The sequence below is a fragment of the Dermacentor silvarum genome, chromosome 6 (genome assembly GCF_013339745.2).
Source record: "Dermacentor silvarum isolate Dsil-2018 chromosome 6, BIME_Dsil_1.4, whole genome shotgun sequence".
Lineage (NCBI taxonomy): Eukaryota > Metazoa > Arthropoda > Arachnida > Ixodida > Ixodidae > Dermacentor > Dermacentor silvarum.
The window spans coordinates 163,448,719-163,476,202 of NC_051159.1; the positions used below are offsets into that span (position 1 = coordinate 163,448,719).

General features: G+C 44.6%; 1 protein-coding gene across 7 annotated transcripts in view; it reads right to left on the bottom strand.

Annotated features, from left to right (window-relative positions):
• Nucleotides 1-27,484, bottom strand: part of LOC119456324 (uncharacterized) — an 87,095-nt gene that overhangs the window by 54,511 nt on the left and 5,100 nt on the right. For 4 of the 7 annotated variants that reach the window (XM_049669738.1, XM_049669737.1, XM_049669741.1 and 1 more), the window contains exons 3-9: nt 24,575-24,622; nt 17,613-17,705; nt 16,942-17,031; nt 15,209-15,265; nt 11,378-11,452; nt 9,009-9,264; nt 3,314-3,580 (exon numbers count right to left, since the gene is read on the bottom strand). In XM_049669738.1, coding sequence (XP_049525695.1) covers nt 3,314-3,580; nt 9,009-9,264; nt 11,378-11,452; nt 15,209-15,265; nt 16,942-17,031; nt 17,613-17,705; nt 24,575-24,622 — 886 coding nt within the window. The remainder of the gene's footprint in view (nt 1-3,313; nt 3,581-9,008; nt 9,265-11,377; nt 11,453-15,208; nt 15,266-16,941; nt 17,032-17,612; nt 17,706-24,574; nt 24,623-27,484) is intronic. The other 3 variants (XM_049669742.1, XM_049669744.1, XM_049669740.1) reach the window with 2 other exon arrangements.

A 27,484-nucleotide genomic window follows, 5' to 3' on the forward strand; every position in this document is an offset into this window, starting at 1 on the left:
GAAATGCCTAGCCGTGGGCTCTAGGAGTCGACGCTCGATTAGCTTAGTCACGCAGTCCGAGGTGCCAACGCGCGAAATGCCTAGCCGCGGGCACGAGGAGTCGACGCTCGCGTTGCCGACGCGCAAAGAGCCTAGCCGCGGGCACGAACGAGGACGCTCGCGTTGCCGACGCGCAAAGAGCCTAGCCGCGGGCACGAGGACGCTCGCGTTGCCGACGCGCAAAGAGCCTAGCCGCGGGCACGAGGACGCTCGCGTTGCCGACGCGCAAAGAGCCTAGCCGCGGGCACGAGGACGCTCGCGTTGCCGACGCGCAAAGTGCCTAGCCGCGGGCACGAGGACGCTCGCGTTGACGACGCGCAAAGTGCCTAGCCGCGGGCACGAGGACGCTCGCGTTGCCGACGCGCAAAGTGCCTAGCCGCGGGCACGAGGACGCTCGCGTTGCCGACGCGCAAAGTGCCTAGCCGCGGGCACGAGGACGCTCGCGTTGCCGACGCGCAAAGTGCCTAGCCGCGGGCACGAGGACGCTCGCGTTGCCGACGCGCAAAGTGCCTAGCCGCGGGCACGAGGACGCTCGCGTTGCCGACGCGCAAAGTGCCTAGCCGCGGGCACGGGGACGCTCGCGTTGCCGACGCGCAAAGTGCCTAGCCGCGGGCACGAGGAGTCTATGCTCGCGTTGCCGACGCGCAAAGTGCCTAGCCGCGGGCACGAGGACGCTCGCGTTGCCGACGCGCAAAGTGCCTAGCCGCGGGCACGAGGACGCTCGCGTTGCCGACGCGCAAAGTGCCTAGCCTGGGGGCACAAGGACGCTCGCGTTGCCGACGCGCATAGTGCCTATCCGCGGGCACGAATCGACGCTCCATGTGTTTAGTCGCGCAGTCGGAGGCGCCGATGCACGAAATGCTTAGGCAAGGATCCGAGAAGTCCGCGCACTGATGTGCTTGATCGCCGAGTCGGAGACGCCTACGCACGAAAGGCTTAGCCTTGTGTCCGAAGATTCCGTGCCCGAAGCTTGGTCGCGAAGTCCGCGTCACCGATTCTCGGAATGCTTAGTCGCGGGTCTGAGATGTCCACAAAAAGCGGGATCGGCCACGCTACTGTGATGTCCGCGTAGCGCCAGTTTTAACACTCATCAAGATTACGGAAACTGTCCAGAGTTCGCGAGGAGACCGCAACAAGTGGTGCAGACGACGGCATCGCGAAGCGAGCACCGGACCAATGGCGAACCGCGCTGGAGTCACGTGGCGGGCGCGGCCAATCGGTGGCTCCGGCACGACTTTCAATCATTTGCTTTTTGTGTGCTTGTTTCTGTGTGGAGGAGATAGCTGAAGCGGCAAATTTGAATGACGGAGAAATGCGCTTTCCAACGAGACCAAGATGGCGGCGCTTGGCTGTTCCGGAGATATTGTGGCTTGAAAAACGCCATTCTTTTGCGATTTCTGCGCAATTTTTCGGCACTATGGCTGATACAATTTTTTTAGCACTTCTACTTGGTTTTTAGTGATATTTCGGAATCGGATAGAATAAGAGTTACAGAAACTGAAAATGTGATTTTCAAAAAATTGACTTTTTAGCCATTTTTCGCTATGCGAAAGCCGCGTCCCCCCTCAAGTGTCGCTACGCAACGACAACCGTCACGAGCACCGCAATGACCACGCACACCTGCGAGTCGTGCTGCATGAGTGCTAGGCACATCATTATATAGACTGACAAACGTCTTCAGAACTCTGTCTAGTCCGCGTGCATCTAAAGCGTTCTGTATCACGTTAACGTATCTGTCTATAGTCTGTGTTGCATGTAAAAGTCGCCTGTCTGCCGTGTCTTTATTGAAAGGATCCTAGGCCCAAAGGAAACAGCAAGTTTTCTATCACAACCATGCACCTCATGCTTTTTTTCATACAGAAATTCAACTTTCTCTCATTTGGAAAAACAAAGATTTACTCCCAATGCACTAAAGTTGCAATGAATTACAAAGTCGCAGTTTTGCCCAAAAGGCGAAGCATCTGTTGCAATAGCAAATTAGTAGACAGCTATACGAAGTAAGGATAGTAGTTTTATAGGCCGTATAGACTTTCACTTACTAACTAAATTAACAAGCATGGTGTTGTCACAGTGTGCACAAGCGAACATGAACACATCTCACTCGATGACCGCGGAAACTCGCTATAGCAACGCTGGAGTGACGAAGCGGGGCAGCAGCGGCGAGTGAATTGACTTTCATGCTAGCACGCCTCTCGCTTCAACACGAACTATAAGCGGCAAAAACAGTGCGCAGCGGACTCTTCCGTCGCAGATCGCTTTCAAGAAATGGCCAAGGCGATTGTACTGCTATACACTACTTCGGTCCACTGAAACCCTTCCGTGTTGCTTTGCTGGTGAAAACCCTCTCCTGTTTGCGCCAGTCCCGCATGCAAGTTTTGGGTTCTCTGAATGCCCATGATGCGGCCCGATTTCCGTCCGTCTCCGCACACATGATCACTTTCCTTTTAAAAGCGGCATCATGATGAACTCGGCACTTCACGCTGATAGAGCAAATGCAGAAAATGGGCAGACAGACGGTAGACTAATGGTGAAGCACACGCACCACAGCACATGGAGGAAGCTACGGCAGCTAGGCTCGAAGCGCGTACGAGGCGGCCATTTTGAAATGCCGATGGCGATATGGTAACACAGATTTAGGGTTGCACTCGATTTTAACGCGCACACAATTTTTGGACCCGTTTTATCAGAAAAAAATTGCGCGTTAGATTCGAGTAAAAACGGTATGTAAAATTCCGCTGATGTGACATTGACGCCTCCGGGGACAGGAGGGGGAGAGGGACAGAACAAGTTTTTTTGTAAAAGCTTGCTCTAAGCCCATGCCTTTTCAGGCATGAAATAGGGAACCTGCAACCTCTCATAACAGATTGCCTGCTCTCTCCTGTGGCTTTCCAAATGTCAGTGATAACGATACACACATCCTGACAGTCCATAGACACCAGCCATTAGGCTCACATGTGCACACCTTTTCAGGTTTTCTAGGAAATCAGGAAGCAGTGGTTTTCCAAGTGTTCTGTCCGTTGTTCAGTCACCGCTTCTTTGTAACCCTCAGGCACCTTTGTCAGACATCAGCCTTGAAAGGTGTGAAGAAGAAACTAGCGATAGGCACAGAATATAAGTGGCACTCAGTCTGAGATGTCCAATGCTCAATTTCTGGGGCAAACCTGCACTGTTCACATTAGGTCCCTTAAAATATTTATTCAACAATGTACTTTGAAATGACATCACACCCGTTTAAGGAAACTTCGCGATACCCCTGCCAAATTAAGTCATTCACCTCAGCAGGGTCCCATCCTTGGGTCTGGGACTCTGCGTCGCACGTTGGCTGTACTGCCTGCAGGGCTCGTGACTGGCAACGAGGCCGTGAGGGTGTCTGGCTCGAGCCGTCCTTGAGGCCATGCTTCTTGCCCTTCCCATCCTCGTAGTCCTCCTCCTCCTCCATAGCAGACTCGTATGAAGTGCTGCTGCACGAGCTTGTGCGCACGCTCCGGGGTCCATTGTTACCAGCAACCAGGGAGTGCAGCTGGTGTTCGGCACCAGCATTCTGTCAAGCAAAAGATGAAGCTATTACCACTGATGCTGTTATGCAAGAATGGCGGCATATTTACTGTGTACAGCTATTTGACTGCCCTCTGAATTAGTTCTGCATAGACTCGTGACAGACTTCTCAACCAGCATGACGCACCACATCCACAAAAAGACTTCCACTAGCGTTGTCAATGAATGAAGTAAAGGTATGCGAATAGCAATTTTTGAGACCAAATCGAATACAACCGAAAAGTGCCAGAAGCGAATCGCATCTAATATTGAATACTTTTCAAATAATAAGCCGCCATTTTCACAATTTATGCAAAACTGTATTAACATCGTAATATTCATAAGCCTAGGAACTTTTTGAGCTTACAATGAGCATCATCAAGCGTTGTTTATCGAAATGCACGAATGAAGCATTACTAACAATTAAGCAGTTTGCTCGCACATACAGGACTTTTTGGAGGGTGCAAATGATCCCTGTAACGTATCCTGTTGCATTACGTTAAGTTCCCAAGTTTTATGCACATGTTATGGCTGCGGGAATGAAAATTATTGTACTTTTGCTCCAATTTCATGTTTGATTGTGGGCAGTTGACATTTTAAAATATTCGAAAACTACTCAGAAATTATTCGTATTTACAAAGTGACTATTTGATTCGAAGACCGAATCAAATAGGACATTAGATTAGTTATTCGAAAGTTGTAAATATTCGTACACCCCTAGAAAGAAGTTCTTGAAAAGAGGGGCATTGCATTCTGGTCCATAGATATCGAGGAAGTGCCGTCGTAGAGCGATGCCAATTGACACTGCGAGTGTAAATAATGTCCAATTCAGTAAAGGTCGGAAATGTGATGTTTTTTTTTCTTAAATACGGTGAGAGTTAGATTTGGGTGCACACTCACGATTACGATAATCCCCAACGCAAAATTTGAGTAAAGCTCTATACGAGTTTTCATTTCGCGATATAATGGCGGCACGTTGCAAACAGAGTAAGTGTAGTACGACTGCCTCGCTAATCTGGAGATCGCAAGAGCCAGCGCTTGGGCGACGTGGGGCGCGATTCACAGCAGCCTACCACACGTGCGCTTCTCTGGCGCCATCTCATAGCCATCGTCCTCCTCCACAGCTTTCCTCGTCAGTTCATCCCCTGCTACACCGCGCATTCACTCATCTTTCGCTGTACTCGTTCGCTCGGTTAGGCAGACACGAGCCACAGGAACAGGCACCCATGAGCTGCGCTCTAGAAAACGGGTGGCCTTAAGATTGCGGGGCATGTTGGGAAGACATGGCAGATGAAGCAGCCTGTGTTGGGATGTTTATTGTGCATCTTTAATTGAATGGAACAGATATTTTCTGTCAGTTGCATCAAAGCGTAATTTGAAAAAAAAAAAAAAAGGCCTAGTGAAAAAAGTCGCAGGCCTGCGCGGCACACGCAGCACAGTCACAGCGTAAGCTGGTTACGTTATTTTAACGATTGTTCAGTCTACACATTGACCCATGTTTTCGCGTTAGCTAGCTGCCAGGTTGGAACATCAAATGGTTTTTTGTTCTGTGTTCACAGTTACATAAATTTGATAATGTACCGCGATTCATGTCAGAGTTCTTGCACTATATGAAATGTAGTGTATATCCTTATAATGCTTAGAGGTGCAATGTTCTGTTTTTGTAATTTTGTTCAGTTTCTTAAAGCCAGCCACAAGGCTTCGTCGGTGTAGGTTATCCCTCTGCTTTATTGAAATCTGTCACAGAAGTCCTATTAAGTTTGACGAAAGCTAGAAGGAAAGGGCCTGGGAAAACAAGACACTAGCTTCTAATCTCCATACCCATGGAATTTCAGATTGACTTAAGACGACAGCTAGGAGAGCCAATGTTGATTTTTAGTGTCAGGCAGCGGAAGGCCCTTCGCGACTCTGCCACTCCGTCAGTTCAAAGCATAAGGCTTCAAAATGTTCAGCCAAATGCCGTGATTATTTTGTTCAATATGATAGCTGCCTTGTCTACTCTATTCCACTTTCATGTAGCCAAAATTAATTGGTCAGACCAGTCATTGCCTTAACAAAAGACTGAAAGAGCAGAACTGTACAATGCCAAAAACTAGCATCTGTCTACGCAGCTTTTCTTTACAAACAATGCGGTTGCACCCTGGAATTGACAAATACTAGCGTCTGATGGAAAAAGCGAGATCAGCACACCAAAAACTCACAGGCCCGCACGGCGCACACAGCACAGTCACAGTGTAAGCTGGTGGAGCGGCTCAAGAGTAGCTCCAATTTGGGCACCACGCAACAACAGGGTCTACGCGACAGTCTGTCCACCTCGTTTTGACGAGAACGATGGTGCAACAACAGGGTCTTCGCGGCAGTCTGTCAGCCTAGTTTTGACGAGAACGATCTGAACTGTCCGCCCGGCGTCGACGGCGAGCAGCGGCTTGTAATGCTCTCTGCACAGCAGTCTGCTGAGCCCGATCAAGCCTTAAAACTTGAACTTACATGTCGGGCGCGCGCCCCTTTGCAGGCAACCTTAACTAGATGGCGCCACCATACTGGCAGAGGCTCAGCAGTGCGTTGATTGCGCGCCTCGTCTGAATCACATATGCGCCATCTCTTGAGGGATAAGTAAACTTTGTTGAAGTTTGCTTCTTTTTGCACTGGAGTGCAGCACAATGTTCAGCACAGCTTCCGGATACCAGAGCGTTCGCGCGGTTCGCCGAGAAGCATGACCACTTTTTCACCGCGTGCGTTTTACGGTAGTGCATTTAGTGAAAGCGATGATGACTTCAGTGAGGAAGAGAATTACGTGCCTCCATCAGATAGTGATAACAGTGATTCGACAGAAGCGAGTGACGAAGACAACGGCGGTGGAGACATTTTGTCGAAAGACAATGAAATGGTGGCGAAAGCTTTTTTTCTGGCTTCTAGAGGTTTCCATTGTCAATAGCTTTATTTTGAGGCACACACAGCTGCAGAATCATGGTGAGAAAGAACAGCGACCCCTGCAGTACCACCGCAACCTCATCCAACAGCTGGTGGGTGACGTGAGGGCTAGAGCCAAAAAGCGGGGCCGGTCTGCGCGGAAGGAGTGCGAGGAAAGCCTAGATGGGAGGAGCAATTTCATCTACAAACTCCCAGGCCGAAATAGCAAAGACTGTGCTGTTTGTAGCTGATCGAAAAACAAACAGAGGCAGGAGAGAAACTTTTTCTGCAAAACCTGCAGTAACAACCCTGGCCTGGCCTGCACCCAGGAGAATGCTTCGAGCTGTATCACACGCTGCTCAAATATCGGTAGAGGAGTTGCCTGCAGAATGCAAGAAAAAAATAAATATCCTGTTAGTTTTTCTTCCACAGTTTGTGTTTTTCTTTGCGGCGCCACAAACTGGCAAAATAGTTTCGGACCAAGACAGCCAGAAAGTGGGTAAAAGTTTCGGACCGCAAAGGGTTAAATCACAGGTACTGGTACAAGGAACGCTTCGAACCCAATCACATTAAAAAGAGCACACGCACGCCTGGGCCGCAAGGCTCCGGGGGGAGGGTAGTAAAATATTTAACTGATATATCAACTCTATCACTCCCACTGGTAGTAAAATATATCACTAGCTCTCGAATAAAAAAATGGAGGCTGGGCTTGCAGTTTCGAAATGACAGGTGATCGGAACTGGGCACTGTTTTGAAAGAGCTACACGACGTAGCATCTCGTTCTTCAGATGGACGTTTCTAACAAAGTTTGCAGCTAGGTGCGGGAATGTACCGAGAACAAAAATTACTGAAAATCTGGTTTTTGGACAAAAGTGCTGCCGAATCGTAACTGCCGACACCAGCTTCATAGCAGTTAACTTTCTAGCATGCTTAAGGGCGAGCCCATATATAATGAACTACCAATATGACCACTTTTCGCGGAACTACAGAATTCGTTATAAACTTGTTCGATCAGATACTGATAAAATGAGATGCCGATGAGCAAGACGGTCGAGCAAAGAGATGCACACAGCGAACTTGTCAAAACAGTTGCCGAAAAGCAGTGCTTCAACGTGATGCTTCCGATAATGGCAGACGGGACGAACTGTTGAGGAACCACAATGTGGATGAAGCAGCCGGCAACCTGGACGATAGGTCTAATGGTTTCGATGCGTGAAGGGCAATAAAAATGCTGTTACGGTTTGCAAATAGCTTAAGTCTATTTTTACTGCAAAGTTATCTAATGCATATTTCAAATAATTACCGTCTCAGTTTTCAATTTTTGCTGTTTCGAAAAAGTTCCCATAAAATTTATCCCGCATAATAAACGCACCCCCAACTTAGCTTAGACTTCTTGGGAAAAAAAGTGCGGTCATTAAGCGAGTTATAGATACGGTAGTCACAATCATATGAAGCCAACAGACAATGACACTAAGAAAAGCATAGGGTAAATTACTTTTCAATTTGAAATGAAGGAATAATAAATAAACGGAAAATGAAAGTAGATGAAAGGACTGGCCACAGCTGGAATAGAACCCACGTCTTTGCATTATGCCTGCGATGCTCTAACCAAGTGAGCTACCAGGCGCCGTTTTTCGTCCACTTTCTTGGGTTATTTCTGTGTACGAGATGTAACCCTGGGAGTGTTAGCCTGTGCCACTAGTCACAGCTATGACAGTGGAAGTAGAACATCTTATCTACTATAGGCGTCACGTAGTACCTGAACTTGTGGGTGAAGGCAACTGGCCAATAAATTTTCATGCTACCTGAAAGCATCAAAGGTGCAGGAGTTGAGACCCTCACTAATGAAAGAAAAGGGGAACCGAGGAATCCGATTTTTGTTAGAGACAATCACGCGAAGCCAACGACAATGACACCAAAGAAAGCCTAGAGTAAATTGTTTAATTGAAATGTAGAAATTATAAAGGATAAACTAAAATGGATGAAAAATCTCACCTTCGGTCGCACCTCCCACCTGCAGCCAGTTTTTTCATCCACTTTCATTTTCCCCTTCTTTATCATTTCTAGATTTTAATTAAAAACTAGCTTTGAGTATGTTAAGCTAGAATGGTGCTGTGTGGTCTGTTTTAGATTTTCTATGCAGCACACAGTTCTTTGTAGAATGATTAATTTAAATTATTTATTAGATTGACAATTCATTATTAATGCATAATTATTAAGGGCACAAGGCAGACACATGGAAGTGGAAGTCTACCATGGAAGTGGCAGTCTACCAACCCAATCCAGTATATCTTGTAACCTCCCCTCTCACCTCCTCCCCTGGTGCATTATGTCACCAGCGCACACCACCAATCAGGCGCCCTTTTCTTCTCATGCATCTTTCTCTCTCTGCTCCTTGCTCTTCTCATTCATGTACCCTCTCCCATTTTTTGTTGAGCGAGATTAGCCAACGTCCATCCAAACGGGGTGAAGTAGCTAGAGAAAGCAATCACTTTGAAATGCAATACAGACAACTTGGCACACACCAGTGCGGGGACTCCGTTGTAAACTGCGGCAGTGGTGGAGTAGTAGCAGTCATCGTCATCGTCGTCGTCAGGGTCCTGGTAGTAGATGAACGAGTGCAGGTCCTCATGGACCAGTCGGAATCCCGGGTGCCGGTACAGGAAGGCAGTTAACGTGTCATACGTGGCTAGCACCCGGCGAGCCTGCTCAGGTGCCAGTGCGTTCAGCAGGTCATCCTCCTGTGATGGGCCCTTCTCCTGCAGGACTTCTCGCAGCTGCCTGCAAAAGGCAGCAGCGAAGCCAGGCAGGTGATCTGTGAAACTGTACCAGTACATCAATAAGTGTACAGCAGTTTTCGTCAAGTTAGCCGATTGAATGCTTTTCAAGAAACATTGATGTGAACAAGTCTGATACTACCCCACGCTTGTCGCACGTGAAAGGATGACAGTTGGCAAGTATCAAGGTAAGGAAACATTTTTTAATTTGACAATTAACTTGCAATTGTACCACCAGATTTGGACATCATGAGAGCAAAATTTGCCAATGTGTAGCAATAAGGCTAGGTATGATGACATTACTCATAAAAAAAGAGTTCTGTACACGTTTTGTCTGGCTACACTTGCATGCAGCAGCCAGAAGCCAGTGCGTCATGACGTCTTAATGCATCCACCTCCTTTGTTGGTGTGTTTGGTTTGTAAAAGCAAGTTATAGGAAATTATTTAGTGCACTCCAACAACAGCCAGCATTTCAATGCAACAGGGGCAAAGTGCTCGAAACTGGATTTGCCTTGTGTGTCCATCTGTTCATCCATTCCGCTATCCTAACTATGTTTCAGCCAGCATCAAGCCGCTTCACCCTTGCCACTGAGCAAAGAAAAATGAAATTTGTCCTCAACTGCCACTACTGGGATTTGAACCAATGCCACTGTAGCAATGTACATTTGGGAGCTGGCCATGCTAACCACTCAGTTATCGCAACAGCACCTCTGGGCAATTACTGCAAGGTTTTGTGTTCCACACAGAGAGCGCAGTGGCATCTCTGCATGCATTTGGGAGGCCAGAACAAGCAAATACTGTAGGTTACGTTATGGGGCACCTCTCATTGGTTGCTGGGAGAACAATTGCCCATGGTGGTGGCAGGGTCCAAGAGCTCATGGGCGCGCTCGGAATGCGCAGTTGTCAGAGCTGGCTTAGCTTCACGGAAAGCACATTAAATCCTGGGTGTTGTCTCAATGCCTTAAGCGCCATGGCCAAGTCTCCTCCACATCGCCCTCATTGCTCTCCTCTCTCATCGGCAGAGGAGGAGGAATAAACATTTTATTCATTCCCATTTTTCCCGTTTCCCCATTTTTCCCAGGCTAAAGCTTCCTCTTAAGTTCATAGGTTGTAGCTGTAATATATGACAGTAATTCGTAAAAGGTGTTGCAGATCAAAATCAACTGCCCCAGAAAATGCACAAAGCGAGAGTTCTGTGACCACACTACTTGCGTAGAGTATGAAATATACTACAGAATGCTTTGTGCAGCCTGTGGGGATGCGCGACTCATGAGTCTCCTGTAATCCGGCTTCACCACGTGGCTAAGCGCCGGCGGCGGTCGTGGTGGTTGCGGCGCATTGCAAGAGATGGCACGAGTGTCGCGATGCTAACGCCACCGAATGGCAGGGTGACTTGGGAGAAAAAGGTCGAAAGCGCTTCCTCTTTGGGTTGAGATCGGTGAGCGATGCGGATGTCCCGCGCGTGCGCCGATCCACGCTTCGCGAGACCGTCTCGCATGGCTAAAAGCATGGCACCGGTATGGACGAACTCCGATCGTTCGAACGCGCTATCGTTCGCGTGACCGTACACGCGAACGATAAGGCGATGGTGACATAGCATGGGGCGAACATATTCGCTCGCTATCAGGTCGCGGTGAGTCGGAGTTCCTTGATTTGTCGCGCGCCCATGTGAATGTTCTTTTGGTAGTAATGCGGCTAGCGTGTATTAGTGTATGAAAGGCACAATAAATTCCCCTTTGTTTGTTTGCACTACTGTGTTGTTCCTTTGTCCCGAGAGCACGTGCGAGACCCCACAATCCTGGTCTCTAACTTATATCTGAACATTTCGGACTCTTGCCCGTACCATACAGTGGCAGTGCATGTTTGGAAGTCACTAGCAAAAATACTATAAAAGAATAAAAAACTGGCATAGACAAGTCTCACATACAAATGTGTACACAGTGCCAGATCGATAAGAGTGCACCATTGGGTTGGGATGGCTGTTGGAACAATGCTAGCAGAAGGAAACTAGTCATCACTGCTTTACCACAGTTAGCACACAACCAACGTGAGTTAACAGCGACAGCCAAGCGCGAATACTAAAAAGAAAAATGGGAAGACATGACAGCCAAGCTTACCTTACGATATCAGTTACATCTGCTTCAGTCAGAGGCTCAGGTTCCAGCTCTTCATCTACTATTACTTCTTCCACACTGGAAAAAAAAAATGCAGTTGCCAGCAGGGGTTTGAAGGCCTTTTAAAAAAAGAAGCATTTAGAGCAATTCACTGAACTAAAAAAAAAAAAGAAAGAAAAGAAATACTAGTTTGGTTCGGGTTCAGAGCGCTCAGATTTCATTCCGGTTCAAAATAATAAATATGTATAACGGCCATGTTGGTTACGGAAGGGCGATCATCCATGTCATCCATGACGACGTGGAAGTGCTAAGAACTATGGGAGCAGGAAACATGTCATGGTTACAATGTCATGACGTCACTATCAGTGGCGACTGCAAGTCCAGGAAAGGTCTGTGCACCGCAACTTCGCTAACTATAGTTTCCACGTACAACATTTTGCTGATCCCACAATTGTATGCCCCAAAAAATTAAGTAAATACTACACACTAACCGTTTGGTATGCGTTAAGTGACAACGGCTTAAGCAGTCAGCCAATACATTTGTTTCAATGGCAACAGGGCGATGGATTATATTTACTACATTATTATAGACTATATTTAAACCAGAATTACTTAGGCATTAACAAGGTTTTACTGTAGTAGAGTGTACACTGCTCACTAAAAGAGCAAAGGGCAATTACAGCACCACGCATCGTCATGAAGGAATCTAAACATGACGACACTGGTCAAATAATATACTATTTATTTGTATTAATTGAAACAGCGATTTCATAGGCTGTCAAGACTTCATTGGTGCATTTGTTCAGAAACTATCGTCTGCACAACTGCGGTCCTGCTAAGCCATGCCCTGGCTGAACAGGAATCAGACGAGTCTCCGTTTGAATCAGTCGTTCTCGGCTGTAGACTTAGCTATAGTTGACCTTTTCAGCCTTCAAACAAACCACATTTGACAACTTCAAATAGTGAATAGAAATAGCAAATCGACACTATTCAATTTTTCAGAATTTCAAATATTTGCCACACACGTAGAAAATACTGCTCTTCCAAGATGTAAGTATAAGCGCATGGATGTGTAAACAAAGATTCTCATGATCACAGCCAAATTATAGTACTTTTTTTTCTTCCTCATGAATGGCACATTGTAATTTAGCAATGCAAGATTGGAAACAGAAAGAAGCTTTGTCGTGAATAGAAAAATAAAATATTAAAGGGCCCCTCACCAGGTCTGGCATTTTAAGCTGACAAGCGCAGTGCATACAATGTGCGCTAACAATCGTGTCTGCCGAGTATTGCTCGGTACGCGCCGTGGAAAGAGCTTAAATTTCAAACCAAACAGCGTTTGCCCTTCTCGTGAGCACCGTGTTCCAAGCCGGAGAGTGACTTCAATCGCACAAGTGCGCTACGTACATCACCATGCTGTGACATCACTCTCAGTGACACGTGACTGAGAATGTCGGCGTGTCCTTGTTTTACTTCATACTGCAGCAAGAGATGTACTTCCGCTTCGTCTGCTTGTTCCCATGTCGAGCAGTTGCACACAGAGAACAACACTCATTTTCTACGTACTCTGATCCACTTGCGTCTGCCCTAGTGTGTGTAGCACTGACTTATACTGCTAGTCGAGTGTTCTCATGCAGAGCGCACAAAATCGTGTGCTATGCGAAACAAACTGTGCAGTGCATCAGATGCGCTTGGTGCGATTACAGCTTATATATTCTGCAGAATCGAACAATATATCAGTTTATAGTCGGCACTGTGTCTTGCCTATTTGATTGGACAACTCTTGTGCTAGAAAATAGCACCAGGAATAAAGAGCATATAAAGAAGATGCGTTGATGCGAATGCACGTGTGTAAAGTCAGCTCCGAACAGCACTTTGTCATGTGGTGAACGCAGTTTAAGTTATGGATCAGTGCAACGTAATGGTAACGTCTTTCTCTTGCATTTACCGCTACATCACCACTGAATTTTTTTTTTTTTTTTTTGGTTCAGGTTCAGGCACGCCCTAAGAATATCAGTTCGGGTTCAGTTCAACACCCTGGTTTGGAGTAGCACTACTAAACAATATGAGAGAGACCACCAAATTCATTTTTGAATAATGTATACTAGCAATAAATGCATTCGAATCTGACATATGTAACGATTAGTTTGTCTTTTGAACGTTTTAGTCTCATTTGACTACTGCAGCCCCTTTAAAGCAATACTGTACTGGTGTTCAGTGTCATGCTGCTCGAGGGAGTACATAGCACAGATGACAGTATGCAATTGATGAAGATTATGAATGAGAATTCCATTTGTTCATGTCACCAAAAATTACATTACCTTCCCTACACAGAAAACCACTGCCCTCTCCATCAAGAAGCCAAAGTTCCTTTAGCTGGTGTACATGCAGAGGCTAAGAGAACAGTGCAACTAGGCTCTGTGCATGAAATGCAAAAAAGGAAGTAGAAGTGAGAAAAACTGAACTAACAAAGCAAACAATGCTGCACTAATTGCTGTGTTTCATCGTATACTACTGATGCCTGTGGTTAAGATTTTTTTTTTTCTGAACCTCTCACTTCCTTACTGAAGCCATTTTCAAGTAAACTCAGTCAAAGGCGTTCTCTCCATAAATTGAGCTTATGTGGAGAAGATCGGGTAAACACATCCCCTTTGGGGTGATTATGTGCAATTATAGCATTGAAGTGGTGGGGCACATGCAATCTGGTGATGGAAAATTAATCACTGGTACAGACTAATTAATGGTTATGTTTATGTTATGTAATTATGGAGTAAGTTGCAACACCGTAGAGGCTTGGTTGGGCTAGTCAGTACATACTCGACAGGGGAACAGCGCAAAAAACACGACAGACAAGGGAGACACACACCAACGCTGACCGACTACTGAATTCTTTATTCAGAAAGGAACAAATATATACCTAAAGAAAAAAGAAAAGGGTAGATCACTGCGCATGGCCAAAAAAAAAGTGAGATTAGATTTCCCCCGAATTATTACGGTTGGTAAGATATGTTAGTTCTGCCCCAGACAAGGCCAAAGACGGAGTGCCAACGCAAGATACGATTCCTTGCGATAGCAGCAGCGTCAAAGATTTCCCGTGCACGCTTGTGCATGGGAAATCTTTTGTTTGTTCCTTTCTGAAAAAAAGAATTCAGTCAGTCAGCGCTGGTGTGTGTCTCGCGTTTTTTTGCGCTGTTCCCCTGTCGATGGAATAAGCTGTCATGTTCTCTTTACTAGGTCCACACAGTAGCCAGCAGCTAGATGTCTATTTGGGCACATACCCAGTGGCCCAAGCTAGTAGAAAACTTGGGTAAATGGTAAGAGCAGTGTAATGAGGCTATATAGATAGACACAAAGTTGTAAAGTAGATTAGAATGCTAATCGAATTGATACTAAACAGTGTACATCCGGAAACTGAGCAGTAGGTTGTGATAGACGCCATTGTGGAGGCCTCCAGATTAATTTTTATCATCTGAGGTTCTTTAGAGTGCACCTAAGTTTAAGTATAAAAGCACTTTAGCATTCTGCCCCCATCGCAATGCAACTGCCGCGGCACTGAAACGAAGCCACAAACTTGTGCTCAACGGCACAAGTTGACACCATTGCCATTCAGCCAGCACAGCCTGGGCCAAGTGGAAGAAAGAAAACCCTCCCATGTCATCAACAAGCTTACAAAGAAGATGCTTGAAATCATGCTCATTTTCTTGTACAAGCTAAACTGCAACCTGAAAACATGAAACTAAATTCAAACATGTCAGGAAGTTGGCAGCTTGCAGAACACAAAATAAAATGCAGTGTTGATTTGCATCTACAGCTGTGACAGAGGAGAATGCTCACCAAATAGAAGTGGTTCCGTTCTCGCCAGTTCCAAGGATGTCCAGTTCGAATTCCTTCCTAGAATGCACAGATGCCAGGACAGAAATGGTAAAAACACAGCTTCACTTATATTCTGGGTCAGCCGACATTCGTTGACATGAAATTTAAACAGATGCCTTTTTTAAAGCATTCAGCAGAGAAAGTTCTGGCCAGAGAAAAATGTTTCCTTTCGTGGCTGTCCCGATACACATATTAGCTCTTTCTAAGGTCCACTTATTCATGCCATTTTCTACTTATTTACAAGGGTGTCTGAACACATGGAACAGGAAAAACCACCACAAGGAAATTACAGAATGGTCAGCTAAATCTAAGGAACCTTTTGTGCAAATATGGTGTCAAAATGAGCAGTTTCTATTCACAAACAACACTAGTACAACTGCGATTATTATTTTGTGAATGGTTTTTGGAACTACATATATTCAGTATGCTACTATATTTGAATGGATGATAATGCTGTGGTCAGGATGCATACATCCTTAAGATTAAAAAAAAAAAAAAAGGCAGAATAAAATTTTTGGCAGAACTTATTTTTGCCCCATTTAGGTGCTACAAAAGTTTCTGCTAAATAATAAACACTAAAAATAAACCTCTAACTTCTGCAGTAGTTTACAAGCAGTGCGGTCTATTGACCAACGTTTTTAAACAAGTATAGCAGATATTGCCTGTAATGTCATCTATGAATAGCTTTAAAAAAAAATAATTCAATTGTGGGGTTTTACGTGCCAAAACCACGATCTTATGAAGCACGCCGTAGTGGGGGACTCCGGAATAATTTGGACCACCTGGTTCTTTAACGTGCACCTAAATCTAAGTACACGGGTGTTTTTGTACTTCGCCCCCATCGAAATGCGGCCACCGTGACCGGAATTCGATCCCGCGACCTCATGCTTAGTAGCCCAACACCATAGCCACTAAGCAACTACACCGGGTGAATAGCTTCTTAAACCAATAATACCTCCCACCGGTGAATCGCTGGCTTTTGCAATATGGCCCTCCTTGCACAGAGAGGTTCGCCAGCTTCGGTAGCCAATGGGTTATAATTGGGCTCATACCAACCTATGACCAATCCTCCAGCATCTTGTCTTTTCCCTATAATTTCCCCTTGACTGCATTTAAGTACCAGTGCTCCCGGACATGCACAAGTGCCTTGTCTATTTGGACCTGGAAGGTCATATCGTATTCAAGTATGCTCAATTATTTCCCTGGCTTGAATACAGCAGTGGCAGATTTCTACTTTGCCCAACTGCTGTCTTCACAGCAAAGTGCTCAGCCCTTCTTTAAAGAGACAATTAAAAAAATATACCAAGCTAAATCGAAAGAAGTCTAGAAGTCTATCACCGTTTCTTTTGTAAGCCAATGTATCATTGTTACGTAGAAAATTACCACCGAAAGTCCCGCCCGCTGCTGCTGCTGCTCAATTTGAACCGCCCACACCAAGATGAACCTCCACGTGACCTCCCTCTATTCCACTGTTATGTCTTGTAGAAACTACTTAGTTCTATTACTACATTAGAAGAGTACTGCGCTGCAGCTGCAGGTGTTCTGCTTGCATTAGTCTGTGGCTCTGCTTAGTTTCAAGATACTAACACTTGAGCCTCAGTGGTACTAAAGTACATTGCAGTTAGCCATCCTGATCCACAAGAAGTCGGCATGTCCCTTGAAAGCAGCTGCAAGAGAAGCAACAAGGGGCTCACCCGTCCGAAGCTGTGGTGCTGTCCGGTGATGACCGAGCACAGTTGGGCACATTTGGCACCGGCCCAGAATACATCAGGAGCTCATTGTTCCTGTAGACAAACACCAGAAAACAGAAAACCACCCTTTACCCTTCAAACTCTACCTTCCTCTTTCAATATACAGTGTTAAAGCTATATGTATTCGAGTAACTACAGTACTTTAGCATTTCCGACTGAACGTGGGACTTCGAACATCCTGCCAAACACTGCAGTGCCTTTGATAAAGTGGTCACGTGTAGCAAAACTCTGCTATCTGAAGTGAACTGGAGTAACATTTGGCAAGCAGAAAGATTAACTGACCCACAGCTCAGTTCCCATGGCTTTTTCCTCACCACTACTGAACACAATTGGCAACACGTTAATGAATGTGGACATTCTGACTGAAGTGGTTAGAATAGATGCAGTACAACAGAGGCTCCTACAGTCACACTAGACAAGCTCAAGATACAAAGTACAAAAACAGATTGCATGCAATGCCTGAATAGTTACAATAATTGATTCACACGATCAGCCTCAGGCGGGTAATCACTATGAATTTCATAGACGAACTTGCACACCAGTGTCGCAAACCTGAATTTGCACGAATAATGTCTAGAAATCATAATGCAGTGCGTTTGATCTGGGAGACTTACAGCGAGCGCTTGTGAGCAGACCACCCCGTCACGTTGCCGTTAACCTCACATGGAGGCTCATCATCTTGCGCTTGTTGTCTGCACAGTTCAAGTCAATAAGAGGGAACAAAACTAGACTTTTTTAAGGGCACCAGGAAAATGTGACATCCTTAATTCAACACAATAGCAGAAGGGGACACAGCACCTTACACGAAAAACAGAACCACCTAAAGCATTACTGGACAAGTTCATATTTAATGGTTTCGTGGCAGTAAAACCTATTTGGTATGTGCTAGAAAGGTTAAGAGCCGACGTCAATCTGTCACACAGCATGCTCTTTATTCCTTGTGCTACTTTCTAGCACAAAAGCGGTACAACCAAATAGGCAAGACACAGTGCTGGCCATCAATTGATATTAAGTGTTTGACTCTGCAGAATATATAAGCCATAATTGGAAAGGGAGAGACATGAAGACCTTTTATTATGATAGCAATTATATGGACATTCCAGGAGCATTTTTGCCATCACCGTCGGTGTTGTAGTGATGTTCCGTATAATACCCAAGGGCGATAGCACCGTCACTGCGCGCCATATGCTGTATGTTGTATGTGTTTGCAATATTACAAGGCCGATAAAACTACTATCCTTACTTTGTATACCTGTCTACTAATTTGATATTGCAATCGATGCTTCGCCTTTCGGGCGAAACTGCAACTTCTTTTTTACATCTAAGCAATACAGCATATATAGCACATGCAATTCCATTTGTTCCTTTTGCGACAGGGAACTAAGCGCAACACTGACACATGGATCACCTATTCTTGCAAATTTTATAGCCTTCCATCTCTTGCATCAGCATGTCTTGTCTATTTGGTTACCCATTCTCACACAGGAAAAGAGCACTATGCCAAACCAACTAGCCCTTAAATACATTTGTTTCTAATTCCTACATTTTTTTCAAGTTGTCAAAAGGAAGTGACAACACAGGCAGAGCAAAAATTAAGAGTCTATAGCAAACCAACACTTGAGCAACAAGGATAGTTGTGAGCCCTGTCGGCAATTGTCAAATTGTACCATTGTGCTCCAAGTCTAATTGCTATTTTCCAATGTCGTACATTCCAGAGCACTCGGCAGTGCTATGTCAGTTGAACCAGTTTTGGAATTAAAGCTATATTATGTTCAAGGAGTTTCTGATACAAGGTACATATTGTACAAAAACGACAACATGATAACAGTAATAATTTGCTGAAATCAGTCGCTGCAAGAGTAATAAAATGCATGTGTGGCAGTACAATATGCAGAAAAGTTAAAGGTGAATATTACAAATGAATGCTTAAGGATACTAATAAAATAAGCTTGCTAATGTAAGTGGCCACATCAATGGTGAAACATGTGACAAACATTAGTCATCATCCAAGCATTACTTTTCAATGATGCTGACAAGACAGCTGTGTTAAATATACAAAGCAAGGAGTATTCACAGGACATCATAAACATTTTGTTACTCTAATCTCGATTTTCATGTTGCCACTGGTTATAAGCCAACGAAAGAAACTGCTAGCTGTATAGCATTATAGCAGCCGCAATGATTCCATATCAGTATAGAGGGTGATCAAAGTTAAGTCGACAGGTTTTTTCAAAATTAGGCGCTTAGATGTACGTGAAGACCACCTCTATAGTAAGGGTAAGGCCCAGGGGGACACAGAATGAGGTGGTAATTATTGATGTCGGTGGCTTAATTAACTAAAATTGAATCGTGTTTCTACACAGTTTCATTTGGCAGAATTCTTCTAGCGCATCCGTACTCAGATATTGAACTGTGAAGTTTAATTGCGGTTCGCAAGATTACGCACGCAAGAGAGTGAGGACCAGCGCAAAGCTCCTCCCTTTTATGACAGTGCTTGCTGTGTACAGTGTTTAGTTTGACAATGGGGTGAAGGCATATGCAAAAGTGACAACTGGCACCCTTTCAGTCTTTGCTTGCGTAATTGCAAACTGCAGTACTCGGAACCGCTATTGAAACATGGAAACGAGCCCCTGTAATGATGGTAGCAACTGCGATGCCGAGATACGGTAGCCAGCGCTGAAGCCAGGGGGAGAGGGGCTATGCGCATGTGTGATGGTGTCTAGACGAGCGGGCATTATGCTAACCAGGGATACCAAAAATAAATTGTGTTCAATTCTCAATAATTGTCAATTTTATTGAAATCGACAAAGGTATTACCCATGCTAACAAATTTTTTGCTACAACATTGTTACATGAATGACGAGGCAGATACACATTAAACTATATATAGGATGTATTTACAGTAGCGGTTGCAGCGCTAATCAGTTCAGCAAGCTCACATTCCCAGCCAAAATCACTTGGTCTTCGTCAGGCGACTGCGCGCATCGTTCAAGCGACCAGCTAATATCGATGTGGCACTATTTCAAAGTCATCGTGCTCATTCATAAATTTCAAGTCTTTATGGAAACCCATTAAAAGATATCAGTGCTTTAAAAAAAGTTTAAAGTGCTTTCCTTCCACAGCAATGCAAAACAAACCGCTCTCGCACTCTGCACAGTACTTCTGGTCTGATGCTTGTACAGGCAGATTTTATCCTGCTCATATTATTAATGTCAGTCAGCTCTGTTGCAAACACTTGATCTTTCACGTAGCCCCAAAGAAAAAAAAAATACCAGCCCTTCCCCTGTCGAGAAAATGGGGGTAAGCGAAGCTTGTCGTGTGTGTATCTGACCTTCCCTGGTTATTTTCTCTCTCTCCCTTGCTTCCCCTCTTGCTTTCTCTTTGTCCCTGATATGTGCATTTGAGCTTGGACCCTTTCTGCACTACCACCAGGATCGGCCCCCTTTTCAGCATGACACCACCACCACCGCCGACACTTGTGAGCCTATTAACCCATTTCGCGGCGATCCCGTGGGCGCTGCCATGTTAACGCGATGACATGTCCATTGCTTGCCTCAACTGCCTCCATTGCCTCAGTGTTTACAATGAATGTGTATGACGCTTAGCAAACCTCTGTTTCCGGAGATATCGTAGACAGTGACTGGGTGGACGACACGCCTTGGCTGCAGTTTCAGAGAAGATGCAAAAGCACTTTCGGAGCTGATTAAGCTATGATCCAAACGGCGTGAGCAGCGTATATGGTGCTTGCTCTAAAAGCGGGGATAAATATCTATTCGAAGCTATCCAAACATTCCGCTCATTAGCTGAATCAGGATTATGGTGTTTTGGCCTTCGTTCTTTATCTGGCAAGTATATTGAAGCAGCGGCTTGTCACGTTTCTGAATCAGTAAGGTTCCTCGGTGCGGTCACTATCTGATCATTTTCTGCCTAATCGCTCGTGAGTGTGCGCGGTTTCGTTAGATTTGTTCTTGCTGCGCACAAGGCTTGAAACGTAGCTGTTCTGCACATTGTAATACCTTGTAGCAAATGCGCATTATCACTAGTAACTCGCTTACTCTTGTGGACTGTCACGATCGAAACATTCAGCTTCGACCATTCGTGCGCTATCGGTGTAGTGCCTTCACTTATTGTGCGCATATAGTGCGCATGTATTCAAGTGTGCACCAATCACTTATTCTTGACATGTTGGCGGAAGAGTGGGCGCAAGTTTCCGCACTGGTTGGGATAGATGTGTGTAGATACTGTGCGCGAAACCTATCATGACAGGAAACGGTGCTACTCCCGTTATCAATGTTTAACGACCGTTACTCACTCTTGCCGATGTACCGGGGCTGAAGCCCTTTCTTTGAAGGCGGATGAGCAAATTTGTATCCGCGGGGAAAGCCGTACATCTCAAGTGCCGGAAACATGTATGGACAGTTGCAGCAGCGGTCCGCAAACTTGGCCCCACATATTCATTACATTCCTTAATATGCCAGTCACTATTTTTGCAGCCGGCACTTGTGAGCCTAAATAGTGCACTACTGCACACGTCTTCAATCCACATGATTCAATCCAGCGTGATTGCAGCACAGTGTGTTAGGGAAAACTCAGTTGCATTTCCAACAGCTGATCGCACAGAAGCAAGGTAAAAGCGGCAATGGTTTCGTACTCGTGCGTGGTCGCTGAGGAGACGTATGGCGCGCCGCATAAGCGCCATCTCGTTTCTGTAGAACGAACTGCTCCGCGAAAAGGGTCAATAAAGCTTCGCTTAAAAAGTTGAGCGGAGAAGGGTGAGGAGATCTTGGTGGCCAGAACATCGCTCCTGTGCACCCAATCCACTGTCCTGGAAAATGATTGTCCAACCAGCTCTTTGCAGAGGTGGAGAAATGTGGTGGGGCTCCATCATGCTGAAACCATACTTCGTGCAGGTCGTTCAGAGCTTTATCTGTCCACATTACTCGTTGTAGGAAGTCATTGTCTTCATCAATCTTGATGAGGCCCCAACTGCAGAAGTCCAGCCGTTTTTCGAATTCTGCCTCGCTTAGGTCCTGGTGAACGCAAACATGGTACGGATGGAACCTATGCTCTTTAAGCACTCTTGCGGCTGTTCCAAAGCTGTGTCCTGACTCGTTGGCAATCTGCCGGATGTTGATTTCTGGCATCGACATCACACACGCGAGAACGTCAATTTCGAAGTCTTCATTGACAACTGTCTCACGGTGGACAGAGCCCATTGTGCAAAATAGCAGTAACGTGGTTATGAACGTTGCCCTAGATGAACGTGGATGGTGTGGATGGTGAGCCACATACAGCCGCATCGCTAATAGGGCGCTTCCATTCGTCCTGGCCATTGCAAGTACCACGTCAATTTTTTTTCTGTTTTATACCTTGTGCCGGTGGAAGCAGCCACAGCAGCACAGTGGGTTCCAACGCTTTTCTTGATTGTCGTTCGACGGGTAGAGCTATTGCAAGAGCAGTCTACGGCAATGAAGCTAACATGTAGACAAGATAATGTCCCAGTGCAATCTCAAATCGTACAGAAAATGTGCCGTAAAATTATCTTCCGCGATTGGCTGTAACAAGATAAAGTACTGCATACATCACTGCCACGCTGTTGTTCCTCGATTTCGCCAGCAGAGAGTCAGAGAGGGGCAGCAGTTATCAATTTTGCCTATGCCTCCACCTCGTTATCAAACTAAACACCGTACAGGCAGGCACGTCACAAAAAGGAGGAACTTTACGCCAGTCCTCACTGTCTTGCATGCGTAATGGTGCAAACGGCAATTAAACTTCACAGTTCGATATCTCGGAGCACGGATGCGCTAGAAGAATTCTGACAAATGAAACTGCAGAAAAATGATTGCGTCCAACTTTTCAATACAAGCATGCCTGCTTACTGCAGCCATTAAAAAGTTAATTATTCAATTTTAGTTAACTAAGCCACTGACATCAATAATTACCACCTCATTCTGTGTCCCCTTGGGCGCATAACCTTACTGTAGAGGTGGTCGTCACGTACATCTAAGCACAAAATTTTTTAAAAACCTGTCGACTTAACTTTGATTACCCTGTATAGGTTCCTATACTCTCCTTCAATGCAGAAAAAAAGAAGCTTCAGAGTGTATGAGTAATAAAGCTATGCACAGAGCTACTGGTAATGTATTCTAGAATAGTTAATTGTTGGGCTAGTTGGTTTTCCATAACTGAACAAGTAACTTGGCGCAATAAAAATCAGACACAAGGCATCTTTGTTTTTGTCTGCCTTTCTTGTGTCTTTTTTATTGCGCTAAGTTGCTTGTTCTGTGCAGGTAATGCATCGGTGACATTCACAGGGGCAGGTCAATTTAAAGTGGCCAGCAAATGCATGCAGTGCTTTAATTCAAATATTTTTTGCATATGTGTTTGCAAGATTAACAGAAAGAGGCATTACAGGCCATCAAAATAAATCATCAAAAGCAAATGCTAAGATGTTCAGACATCATATTTAGAAATCAAGGGTAAAGTTAAGAAAAAGTTCTTGCTCCTAGCAAATTCAACTTAAAAACTGGGCCAAGTTGTGACCCATTGGTGAGTCACGGGGAGCTGCGCTCCTTAGAAGCTTCCTCATGGTGCAGAGATATTGCTGCACGATGTGTGAAATCATACAGAAATTTATACTCCGATTTCTAGAAAGATTTTGCTTGCACACTGCAGGAAAGCCCGCATGTTTCTAAGCATTCTGCTCGGTTGCCACTTTGCTTCGACAGCAACGTAGCCTGCATAATTTTTTAGACAATGATGTCTTTTTTTTGCCGGCTTTTTCAGGATTTGAACAGTGAGGCCGCTGAACATTTAGCTGTCTACAGCGACTACTGGAACACAGCCTAGTCATCTTGCTAGGAGGCTAGAAGTTGCTGCTTGTGCATTGTATGGCAAGGGCTCTTTTCCCCACGAGCTATCTTTTACAACTAAGGTTCATAGTTGTCATGTGGCACTCGCTCTTCCTTCCTCCATGCCTCCAAGCAGCATTGAAGTGGCAAAACCAGAATCTGTTACAGCAGCAATGCATTTACGCACTGTTTTAACAAGCATTGACACACCAACCACCAAGCTCAGTGAAATATTCTGAGACTTCCAAGATATTGGTTAACAGGCTACACTCCGCACTTCTGCAACAATGCAAAAGAAAACGAAAACTGTTTAATGTCAGTGGAAGGAAGGTGATGTAGGCACTGTGGGCCTACTATACCTTTGCGCCTGTCAGCCAACCAGGCTGCGCTTCTGGGCCACAGCAACATTAGTGCTCACACTTGAAAAAATGGCGCCAGAAACGCGAGTAAAAAGTAAGGTAAGTGCACACAGGTGTGCGAGTACCTACCTTTCTTTGTCCTCGTCTCTTTAGCGCTGTTTTTTTAAGCTTAAACCTTTACCAACTAGCCCAAGTTACCCTGCTAATGAGTGTTCACCGTACATTTACATCCAGCATCTGCTATACACCTGAAAGCATTAGCACTTGTCTTTATTATCTATACACTACTGAAAGTCCTCGATCATCTGTGCAGTAATCTTGCCATGCATATGAAAAATAAAGGAGAGCCAAGCCTTGTATACTTACTGGGTCTTAAGAAGCGCAAACAATTCTGGCAGGTTTGCTTGCATATTGCTGTAATACAAGAGTAATGCAAATTTCAAAGCAATGCAAGGAAGGCAAGGGATTTATTTGGAGAAAGTGCAAAAGCATGCTGAACAGGGCAATGGTAGGGCAGCAAGTGAACAGGCAAGGCATGCAGTTTAAATATCAACCACAAATATTGGACATACATACAGTTGGCATTAAAATTTTAGAAACCGCGGGATCTTGCAAAACACTGAATTTGCTTGAAAACCCAGTAAAACCTTAGAGTAGTATATTGTTCACATATGCTAAACAGGCTGGAAATACAAATGCCAGGCTGCAGAAATAGTCAAGTCTTCCTTAGATCCCACAGCCCCCTAACTTTTGATGCTGACTGTTCCGGCGAGACTGATGAAGACATGTTTCCACTTACAAGAGGTTCAGCTTAACAGAACCTAGCACAATTTTCCCCACTCTGGTGTCCCAACACTTAATCCCTTACTGCATTAATTTTAATTTTCTTGCAAAAAATTACACAAGCCTTTGTTTAGATTGGGCATGCCAAAACAAATTCTCTAATGATATGCATAGTTGCGATTTTATAAGCAAAAAATGTCATATATGATATACCATGCAGTTACGGGTATATTTTGCGACCATACAGAAAGGCATCCAAATTACAGAAAGCCTGCAAAAAATTGTCATAAAACAAACTTGAGAAACTTTGGTGCAAAAAAGAGTATCTCAGTTCCATCTAGCCCAAGTTAATCTTTGACTACCTAATTGGTAGCCATAATGGAACCTTTAAAGCGATTCCTCCTATATAAATTTTTGCTTTGCATAGCCAGAAGAATGCCTTCCTCTTTCACCGAGCGTCCTTTGGTGCTGCCGTTGTCATTAGCTCTTGGAATTCAGCAGACCTCACACTGCTTATTGTAATGCTTCTAGCATTTTATTTTCTGACATTCATGACAATGGTGCTAAGAAACGGTACAGCCTATAAAAACATTTTGCTATCTAATTTGTTTTCTCGTGAGGAAACATATCTGGGGGGTATTGTGTAAGTCTAAATCTAGTGGACATGTCCACTAGGTGGACACTTGCACAATACCACCCTTTGCTCTCCTCCACAAAGCAACCCAAAACTGCATGCTGTATCACAAAATATAGCAAATAATGCTTTGCTGAAAGAGTAACCCAAATATCTCGTTTAAAAGATTATGGTAGGCTAATAAGCAGCAAACAAACACCCTGGTATTTTTAGAAGGGTAAAAATTGTCAAAATAACCTATTTATTTACTAACTTTTTATGTGTTGTGTGACTAGCTGCAGTCATGCATTAAGAAAAAAAATTAAATTAGAAATTATTTCCAGAGTTACAGTGGCTATGTGTAAATAAGATTTTCTTTTCAATGCCATGACTAAGGTGAGTTATTATTGGCCAGTTTCCTTATACAAAAGAATAGAGGCCATTGCCAAGTGCACTAACGGATGCTAATGGAGCATAATGATCAGGCATAAATTGTCAAGTATCAACATTTCCAACTCATAACAACGCTTGCATTGAGCATTACATCTGATGATAACCGAAGGAAAATGTCCACTGCGTAAACTGCTTAGAACTCCAGAATTTTTTTTTTTTTTTAGGAGGGGCAAGTTGGGTCTCAGACCAAAGCTTTTGAATTGAATCTATTCTTTGAGTTATAGTGCTGAAAAGTTGTATATATGCAGAATTTTATGTGCTTTATTTCAAAGATGTGTATTTCTGTTTATTTCATTTGGTTTTTATGTTAAGCAAGCTGTTCCATAATTTCCTTAAAATTTTAGAAAAAAAAGTTGCATCAGGTTAGTACCAATATCAATTGCTTCTAGCTAGGTTGGTCTTATTGGATTTGTTGAATCATACTGAAGTTGTTGATACTCATTTAAGCAACATTTGCAAAACTGATTCTTGAACAGATATAAATGGGCATGACATTTAGAAATTAGTACAAGGTATACATCTGAAGCTTTCAGCACCATAACTCATATATATAATATATATATATTGTGGGCGTTTATTACGCACATCTTCCTCATCTGTATGTTATCATCATCATCCTCGCACTTTTACCTATCCTCTTCTTCGCCTGTATATGTGTTCATCATCATCGCCTGTGTGCTGCGCTGGTTCGCTGACGAGCTCCCGGGCCTAATAAACCGGGCCTAATAAACGTCGTTCCAACCGAGACGTCACAATATATATATATATATATATATATATAAAATTTTTTTTAGTTTTTCATCTAATACCCAGGTTCCCCTTTCAAAAGAATGGGGAAAAGCATTCATATAATAGAATACACAACCTATTGCTGCTGTGTCAGTAATCTTGGTTAAAGGGAAGCTGAAGAAGTTTTAGAATTCGAAGATTTACGGAGGTTTGGAAGACTGACACAGTATAACTCAACTCCTGCAGTTACTATCTCCATTATGCGCGTAGCAGCGCCGCAATCGAGCTTTAAATTTTCCTTGAAGCTCTGCCCCCTTCGCACGCCGCCGAGCATAGCGACGAAAGACCGGGCGCGAGGATGACGTCAATACAGGGGTCACGTGCGCGCTCTATTCGAATCGCGCTCCTCGCGCATATTTAAGATGACACCACGATCGTGTTCGCCATCGGAGCCCGTTAAACGGCCCGCGGCGTCTCCCGCATACGCTGCGGCTTGTTTTTGCTAAACTATAGCAACTTGCGGCGACTTCTGGCCTCTTAAACTCATTTTCGTATTCAGGGGGTGAAAACCTATAATAATTCGTTCAAAGCTCACTTTTTTCGAAAAGTGATTCAGCTGCCCTTTAAGTGCAGCAGAGGAAGCCTATGAGATGTTATTCAGACTGCAAGCATGTATGATCATGCGCAAAGTTTGCGAA